The sequence below is a fragment of the Thalia democratica genome, chromosome 8, assembly GCF_965202585.1.
Source record: "Thalia democratica chromosome 8, ktThaDemo2.hap1.1, whole genome shotgun sequence".
NCBI classification, from domain to species: Eukaryota; Metazoa; Chordata; class Thaliacea; order Salpida; family Salpidae; genus Thalia; species Thalia democratica.
This window is the reverse complement of record NC_139172.1, coordinates 54,977,088-54,986,966: the sequence shown is the minus strand read 5'-3', so window position 1 is coordinate 54,986,966 and position 9,879 is coordinate 54,977,088. Positions and strand designations below refer to the sequence as shown.

Here is a 9,879-nt window from a genome sequence, read left to right as displayed (position 1 = left end):
AGTATCTTAAGTAAAACAAAAATTTAATAATAAATTACAATACTAACTAAATAATGTTATAATTTGTTTTTTCGAGGAACTTTGTATTTTATAACAAGATACGATAATAAAAGTACAGATAAGCTCATAAAAATAAATATATGCCTATTTTGATTTTATTAATTTACTAATGAATAGACTTCACTTTAATAAAATGTTTTTCACTCAATTAAAATTTTTATAATATTTATTAAAGTAATGTAAGTATATTAAATAATGTTTTTCTTACTCTTAATTAAAGGTTTTGTATTCAAAACTGCATTAGCTATTTTATTTAAAATAAGGTTATAAAGTTGTTTAAACATTTTATTTAAATTTAATATTTTAAAAAGACGTTAAGATTAAAAAACTTTAAATTTAGAACAGTTAAACATTTTTAAGAAAATATCTCCATAGATTTTTTTTTTATAAATAAACAAAAGTTTAGAACATTTTAGGTTTTGTTTTTAGTCAGAAATTAATTCCATGAAACAATTATATTATTTCTTAGTATCAAAGTCTCTCAATCTTTACAAATTAACAAACTATAATTTGAAAATATTCTATCCACTGTAAGTGATCTAGAGCTTATTTTGATTGCAATTTTCTAATGCAACTTATAAATTAAGTTGACTTTCCGAAACAAAGTTAAACAAATTAAAAGAAGAAAAAGGTGAAAAGGAACAAAAAATAAATAAAAGTACTACCTGAAGACTATATACCTGTTGTATGAGTTTCATAGTTCTAACATTAAATTTATTTGTATGTATAAATGTAAACAATTTTTTTGACTTCAATTTAAAAAAAACAAACAAAGGGATTAAATTTAATAACTTCAAAAACAAACTTTGTTACGAATATATTAATAACAAATAAGTTTTTATTTAACAAAAGTAGGTAATTACATAGCATGATTTTGCACCAATATCAAGCTAAAGTTATATTATCTTTAATATCTTTTTTTAAATATAATTTTGGGTTGGAAATCAATATTTTATAAATACATACATAGATTTAAACTTATTTAACACAAACTAATACCCCTTTAATACTTAATTGCTTTTAATTTACAACATAAAGCAATTACACCAATACAACACTTTATCCTTAGCCCCATAGTATTACTAATAATATTTTTTGTTTTTTTTTTTACTAAAAAAAATTAGTTATTATTTGAGGTTGAATAAAATTTTTAAAGTTTCTAGTACAATTTCATAAGGATTAATAAATCATTTTTAATTTTCTCAATTTAACCAACAAATAAGTATTTTCTATCTAGAATCTTTAGTTAGGATAATCAGAGCATTTTTGCATGATTACAAACAAATATGTTAAAATAATCTTTAAAAGTAGTCAAAAATTAATGATCAGAATAATTTTTTCTAGGGTTTACAAAACTGCGAAGTTAAGGTATTTAAAAAACTTTTTGAGCATCAATATAAGTTTTATAGACATATTACAATGAAACTATGAATTTAAAAACATTTACTTAAAAACTGGAAGAAGATAGATATTTGTCTAAGACTCAAATATGAGTTTTAAGGACATAGGGGAGTAAAACATTTTTTTTACGATCATTGACATTAGCTCTTATTAGAAACCTTTATAAACTACAAGATACTCTTTATAGAACATAAAAATTGACTTAACTTAGAGATTTAACAAGTTTTATAAGAAAAAATTCCATTAAAACTCAAAGAATCAAAAATTTCAAAGATTAATTTTCTCCAAAATTTTAAAAGATCACTAAAAATCTTCTTTTACTTTTGAAGCTTTTAACCTCAAATTTTTCAAGAAAGGTTTCTTGCATTATAAGAAAAAATCACAATGAACAAGTTTGAAAAAAATAAATCATTATATTTTTTTGACTAAAAGAAGAAAAAAAATATTAGTTTTCAATTCAAAAAAAAATTACAATAGAAATGGTTATCATTAAGTTAAGATTAAACTGAGAAATTGTTAAAAACATTGCTAAAAAACTGTAAAGGGACAGGGTTGCCACACACTCAGGGAACTCAGGGAATCTCAGGGAATTTTCAAACTGTAGAAAATCTCAGGGAAACTCAGGGAATTTTGGAATTTTTCTTTTAACTCAGGGAAACTCAGGGAAGTTTTGATTTTTTCTCTAAATTTCAGGGAAGTTTTTGAAAATCTCAGGGAAATTTTTTTCTAGATCTAGAATGAGGTTTAGTTAATCCAGTTTCAATATTTTGTTCAAAAGTAGTAATTTTTATTATTTAAGTGGTTATTTTGAATTTTTTTAGCCTTGCGGCTAGTTCTTCAATATTCTTAGTATTAACATTGTAGTTTCTTTAAGTTTTAAATTTATATTTACTTAAGTAAAATCAAACAGTTTAGAGAAATGAAAGTTGTTGTTAACTATTCATTGAAAAGTTCTAATAAACTTTTTATCTTTAGTTACTTATGTAGTTTAAAAAACACTATGTTGAACTATTAGTTCTTATTTTTTGAATAATAAAGTTATTTGTTATTTGTTTACAACTACTTGTTTTCAGTAAAAAAATTAAAATGAATACAGATTAGTGTTGTATTACTTTTGTTAAAAAAATAGAGGTTGAATTTTTGTTTATAAATAATAATTTCAAAAGTAGTAGCAGTAATTGTAACTAATTTTTTAGTGTGAATGTTTTAATATACTTTACATTTTTTTTTGCAGATTTAATTTAAAAGCTTTTTTAAGTATTATGAGTAAAGTACAGTTTAAAACCTTGTTTAAAAAAAGTTGGCTTAACCATGAAGACTTCAAAGATTGGTTACTTGAGGATGTAGACAAAGAGAAGTTTAAATGTAAGTGGTGTGGTGATGATACACCAATGGCCTTATCCAACATGGGTATAAGGGCATTGAAATCGCACAGTATGTCGAAAAAACCTCTTAAATTGAAAGCCTCTAAGAGTAAAAATAATGCAATTACTTCTTATTTTGGTGGGGCTAATAGTTCAACTAGTATATCAGCTGCAACTTCTTCAACAGCTGCTGAAATTTATTGGGCTCTCAAGTGTACCAAAGAACTGGTCAGGAAACTCTTGCGATAATAATAACACTTTATTCACTACCATGTTTCCTGATAGTGAAATTGCAAAAAAGTTTTGCATGAATAGAACCAAATGTTCATATATAACAAACTTTGGTATAGCACTTCATGTGAAATTAATATTATAGTATAATTAAATTTTGTCAATTAAAATGTCAAACAAATTAAACTTTATTCTTTTATGTAGAAAGTTAACTAACAAGTTTACACAAAGTTGTGCAAAAATTTAGTTTAAATTTTTAATTCGTTTAAACCTTTTAAGATTGAGTTTTTGAAAACAGTTTTTTTCATAAATTTAATGCAGAAGCATACACATACAACATTCCTTTTATTATTAAAGAAGAAAAATGAGAATGAGGTATTAATAATTTGTGTTAGAAGAGAATTTTTTTTTTAAGATTTGAAAAATACTCAGGGAAACTCAGGGAAATTTAAGGTTACTCAGGGAAATTTTTGGTCACTCAGGGAAGATTTTTTGGCTCAAAGAGTGGCAACCCTGAAGGGATAAATAAAAATAAAATTTTTATGCTTTTTTTACTTGGCCCTTTTATAAAGATCCAATTCCGTATCTCAAAAACTAATTTATGAAATGGAAAAAAGCAACTGATTGCTAAATAAAAACATTTTCATGTAAAACTAGTTCCTAAGCTCTTAAGTGTAGAGTTACTTATTATCATGTTTAAAACATAAAATTGATAGATTCATAACTAAAATCTTATTATGAATGTAATTTATAAGTAATACTGATTTTTATCACCAAGTGATTAAACAAAGATACAATTACAGCAATAAAAATAATTTTAATTACATTATGAGTTTTAGATAAAATCAAAACTATACTTTTTAAATTTAAGCATTAAGCAGAAATTAAAAATAAAGTAATTTAAAACTTTATCAATTTTATGTTTGGTTTATTTTTTGTGTGTTTCAATTTTTTTGAATAGTTTAAGATAATTAACATAATTATATTGGGTGCACGACTATTCAAATTCTTGAAAAAAAATGAATGGGCCACCAATAAAATATTAATGTATATTTATCAAATATAAAAAATACATATGTAGGTCCAATTAATATCTAATAGCCATTTTTTTATTTTTTCAAAAAATGAAGTATTTTTTGATATATGGTTTAAATAAAATAAAAAACATAGATTTTTTTTGTATTTAAAAATATCTTTGAAAATGTTCAAGATTTTCAAAAAATAAAAAGTGACTTTTAGACTTTAACAAGATCTACATTTGTATTTTTTATTTTTTTTTCAAATTTATACTACTTTTTGAAATATAGTCTTTTAAATATTTTTTTAAGAATTTGAATTGTAATGTAACCAATTACATTAACAAAAAAATATTGTAGTTTTTATTAAATGCATTGCATAATATGAATGAGTAGATAATTTAAAAAAGAGCAATATTTTTTCTTATTTAGCCAAAGACAAGTCCAGTCATAATTACAAAAAATCTTGCCAAACATGGTCAGATTGACAAGGAAGCATTGTAAAATTCAAATCAAGTTTATAAATTTTAAAATAAAACCTTGATGCAGATTAGCATCAGTTATTTATTATAACAAAGACAAAGCTATAAGTGTATAAAATTTGTTATACATATTAAAAGTTTCATTGAAAATAAAAACTTCACTTTCTAACAAAAAACATCAATTAATAGAACATTTGGTTAAGTAAATTATTACAAAGACAAAACCATGAGTGTAAGTTGCCCAATCAGAAGCTTTTTTTCAAAACTTACCAGGAGTAAGAACCACTGTAGCATCACTGTAACTCCTGCGAGGTTCAGTTCATCAAAAACTCCTGATGACAAGCAGCCAGGTTTGTATTTGTTAACTACCATTTACTCTTATTACTTAATTTATATTTTTTTATGTATATTTTACCATTTACTCTTATTACTTACTATTGAATAGTTGTTGAAAAATAGTTTAAGTGTTTTATTCAACACAAATTTGTTTGAAGAATTTACATCAGTGTAATACAGTTGTAATTAAACAAAGAAAATTATAAACTTTTTAAAATTATTATAAGTAACATTTAAAGAATAAAAATATTTATTTATTAAAAATTAGTTAACACTGATTTATTTTGTAGAAATATATTTGTCTTGAAAAAAAAAAGACTTCGTTTGTTTTTCCAATCAACTAAAATAAGACACTAATGTTTGAATAGTATTTGTAACCGAGTAAAACGTCATGTTTGTCTAATTTATTAAACTAGGCAATAATATAATTGATTTAGCTTGGTAAATGTTTGTTTGTAAAATAAATAGTAATTATAACCCTTCTCAAAAGTTTATTTATACTAATGTAAATATGTTTTAGCCAGTAGCATTTTGAACATCTTCTTAAGCTAAAAATTAAATGGAAAGTAATGTAGAACACTAGAAAAAATTAGAAATATAGTATACTTACTTAAACAATATATTTGAACTGAAAACAATAAAAATTAAGTATGAATAATGTTATGACTTTTTTTTCTTGTAAAAGATATCAGCTCACACACTTTACCTGCTCAGGCCACTCAAATTTTGGACTTAAAAAAGTAATGTCAGACTAATCCTATTATTTTTTTAAAAGACCCATTGTTTTATTATGATTTATGTAGGTTTTATAGCCTAAGAAAATGTTAATTTGTTCAGTATTTGGCTTCAAATACTTTTTATTTTATTTTATCTCACAAATTCAGGCTGACTCAGGTTAGTTTTTGGCCGCAACAGATTGTCTTAAAGTGGCAATCCTGTATCAAGCTATTTGTTTATAATATGAAAGCTTTACAATATAAAATTTTTAAGCTTTCAGAAACAAAATACATACTAGCTGTTTTGAAATAAAGTTTAATGTAAAACAATTTTAAAGGAAAAAGTTTATTCTTAATTCAAACAGAATCAGTTTAAAACCCCAATGTCAACAAGCACAGGCCTAATAAAGTTTTTAAATCAGTAATTTTATTAATTTTATTAGTTTAATGTATACAGAAGCATTAGAACATTTAAAGATAGAAAAAACAGCTTAACATATCATGATATAAAAGATATTATATTTGTTTATCATTTACAGCAGCTAATGTAATAAAAATTAAAAGGTCAGTCTAACGTATTATAAAACAAAGAATACTTTCCATCTTATCTCTCAACAGAATCAGTTGTAAAAACCAATGTTTGAATTTATTACTTTTATTTATGTATCAGTTATTGAATAGTTTGGTTTTGGTACTGGTTTTAATTAAAAAGTTTAAACATAACTGACTCATTTTCGAAAAAAGTTTATTGATTAATTTCGTTTAGCTCTCTTTGGAATAAAATTGCTAAAAACTATGAATATTATAGAGTAATTTTAGTTATATATAATGAATTTGAAAAGTCTAACAAAAAATAGTTACGTCATTAAGTATATCAATTATTAATGCTCATTATAACAGTTTTATCAAATTTTTAATCTAAATAAGTATAAATATTTTATATAAGTAAAAATTTTATATCTTAACATAAATCTTTTTTACAGAATCAGTTGAAAGACCCAAGGTCAAGAAGCACAAACTGAAAAAACCAAAAACCCCAACTGGAAAGTTCGATGATGAAAACGTTGCCAAGACAGAGTACATGGGATCCAACGTTTTGGAACCCTTCCCCAACAACATAAACCCCGAAACCGGGGAGTTGGGTGGACCCAGGGGTCCTGAACCCACAAGGTACGGGGATTGGGAGAGGAAGGGAAGAGTCACTGATTTCTGAAGTTTCAAAACAGGGGATTTTTTTATATTGGACGGTTCTGCTGTTTATATAGATAGACTTTAAATTGTCTGACACTTTTATTTCCTAGTTCACTGACAGATTTGTTATTGTCTGTTGTAAAAATTGTATCCAGGTATTTTGTGATTTTAACTGGTTATATGTGTAATAAAAATTGAAGTAGAAATAGAAGTTTTTTGAAGGGTAAACTATTAGTATTAACTGTTTTTTATGCATCTTAGCTTAAACTTTTAAACAAGTAAACTGTATACAAATTTATGTTCTTTTAAACATTTTATGTTGTCAAACAAAAGAATATTTATAAACTATCTTGAGTATAAAAAAGTAATACACATAAGTATGATGCATTTTTACAGTGTATATATTTATATTTTTTTCAGATGTTGCTAAAAATAGTTTTAATATCTATAACATTTTACATTAAAAAAATGAATACCTTTACTATGCATTTTGGAATATGCATGTTTTAATATAAACACATTTTTTATTTGAGAAAATAGTTAATTTCGTTCAATTGTCTCGTAATTTTTAAGTTTATAATAAATGGTCTGAAGTTTGTATACCAAAAATATTTTTGGATTTTACTGAACAATGTATTTTACAGTAAATGTCTTTAAAAAATAAACAATGTTAATTTTTAAAAGCTTATTTTGTATATATTGTCAAATAAAGGCTTCTTTAATATTTTACTCTTGCTCAAATTTTTTGGTAATTATATATAAAAAAATTGACTTATATATCACAATTAAATTTAAAGAAAAAGTATATTATTAGTTTTTTGAATAAACCTTTACAACAAATAAAATTAAATTTTTGTTGTGTTAATTTGTTCAAAGTAAAAACATTTACCTTTTCATTATATCCAACAATAATGCATATTATTCTAGTTATATATTTAAATAAAATGAAAGATAAAAAAGTGAAGTTTACAGTCATTGAATCAAGTAATATGAATAGAAGCTCGCTCATATATGTGTTTGAAGTAAGTTAAATTGTAATAAGTATAGTAGTTAATTCAATTAGTTCCTCGACAGTTATAATGTTATATTTAAATAACATAAATAGGAGTACGGAATCTCATAGTTGTATGAAGTTTGTCAAAATATTAAAAACAATAGAATTGTTTATTTTTATTATTATAAGCAGGTTTTCCACTTTACCTGGAATCCTGAAAAGACCTGGAATTTGACAATTTAGGCAAAAAAAAACCTGGATTTGGGAAATTTTGAAAAAAAAAAACTGTTATAACCTGCAATTTTAACAATTTTCACATGTTCAGTAGTAAGATTTTCATTTGACTCAAAAAATATATCATATAAATAAAAAAAACTGTCATCATCAAAATTTTTTTTTTATTAAAAAAAATATTTAAAGCAGCTTTACAGTATATTTTAATGTTTTTATACTACTTATTACAGTTGCTTACCTTAAATTTAACTTTAAACTAAAATTAGACCCATAAATGTGTACTTTTAAAAACCTGGAAAAAATTTGGAAAACTAAAAAAAAAATTGAAAAACGAGTGGCAACCCTGAGACATAATGTGTTGAGTCTTAAAAATCCAATAAATAGAGCCCATTGGAAAATCCTTGTTTTGTACTTTTAGTATTTGCTTACAAAACATGTTTTTTTATAAGTTTTATGAATATTTTAGTAAAAATCGCATAAACTAATATGTTTCAATATATAGCTATTTATTAGTAAAAATTTGTTAGATAAATTTTAGCACATTTATACAAAAGCTCAAAAATCTATTAAGTAAATTTACACACCTATAATCACAGTTGTTTAATTTTTTATATGCTAAATATGTATGCATAAAACTACTAGATATTAACATAAAAGTCATAATATATTATGATATGTAAAAATATTAACTGTTTTTATGATAGGCTAAAACATAAAGTGTATACTTAAAGTAAAACAATGAAAGCCCATACACATATGTATATTATAATCATTATGGTTTTGTAAACAAGTTGTTTCAAATTAGGTTTTTTATTTTAAAAATATGCACACTCAACTTCCTATTTTGTTTGTTTTTTTTTGCAGCTTCAATTTATACATATCAACTTATCTCATAGACTCAGGTTGATAACTATGCATAAAAATTTAGTATCTTTGTCAAAAGCAACCCTGTGTACATTTCATTCAACAAAACTGTCTAATTCTAAAGCTCAAAACAGCTTTTTCTAAATGTTTTGTTTCTGAAAAGATAAGAGTATAAGAAAAGTATAAATGTGTTTATATAATTAAGTTAATATTATATAAAATAATAATTAACTATGAAAATGATGTAAAAGTTTTAAGTAAAACAAGTAAAGTTTTTATAGAAATGGACAAAATATTATAATGAGCTATTTGCATACTGAAAAATGTTACAATTTTGCCTTCAAGCAATTGTGTAAAAACATAAATGTATTTATAAGAGATTTTAGGGTTTTCATTTTGTTAAAATTCCGTGTAACCTAAATATTATCTTCTGTGGGCTTTAAAGCTAAGAGCCTCATATGAATAAGCAATAAACTTGAAAGAATACTTTTTTTTCAACTTGACCATACCCTAAAATGAACTAAAGTTTAATTAAAATTTTCAAAAAATTTAGAAAAATATATTTTCAGAGTTACCTGGAGATAAATATTTGTTGAACTTTTACCTTTTTGTTTACACAAAGTTACACAAAGACTTAAATCCAGTAAAATGTATCTTATGTTAAAAAAATTATCAAAAAATTGAGGTACACTTCAAAAAAACAAAGTTTTGAGCCCTAATGGATTCAGCCCTGATGTTTTAAAAACTTATAAATAGAAAAAAAAATCGAAAATTAATAAGAAGTTTGGAATATATAAGTACAACATGTACAAAAGTTAGCTAGTTTAAATTTAGAATTGTAAAAAATATTCTGAAATGAAATTAGTTACTTTATATTTTACTTCTTTTCAGAAATCTAAAGTTCATCATTTTTATTTACTGAACAACAGAACAGTTTTATATACTTTATTTATTTAATATTTGTTTTGTTGGCCCTAAAGTTTAATATCT

General features: G+C 23.5%; 1 protein-coding gene across 1 annotated transcript; it reads left to right on the top strand.

The window, feature by feature from the left end:
- The first annotated feature begins 4,747 nt into the window (after positions 1–4,747).
- On the top strand, positions 4,748–7,421 carry LOC145842667 (uncharacterized). The gene is made up of 2 exons (XM_082950140.1): positions 4,748–4,904; positions 6,590–7,421. Exons 1-2 carry the CDS (start codon positions 4,781–4,783, stop codon positions 6,817–6,819), a joined length of 354 nt encoding a protein of 117 aa, XP_082806266.1. The 5' UTR covers positions 4,748–4,780; the 3' UTR covers positions 6,820–7,421.
- Positions 7,422–9,879: the final 2,458 nt, after the last annotated feature.

Excerpts from the sequence above, each read along its gene's own strand:
- LOC145842667 (XM_082950140.1), top strand. The coding sequence starts at position 4,781 with ATGAGTGTAAGTTGCCCAATCAGAAGCTTTTTTTCAAAACTTACCAGG. Across the intron at positions 4,905-6,589 it reads TCCTGATGACAAGCAGCCAG|AATCAGTTGAAAGACCCAAG; the intron begins GTTTGTATTTGT and ends TCTTTTTTACAG.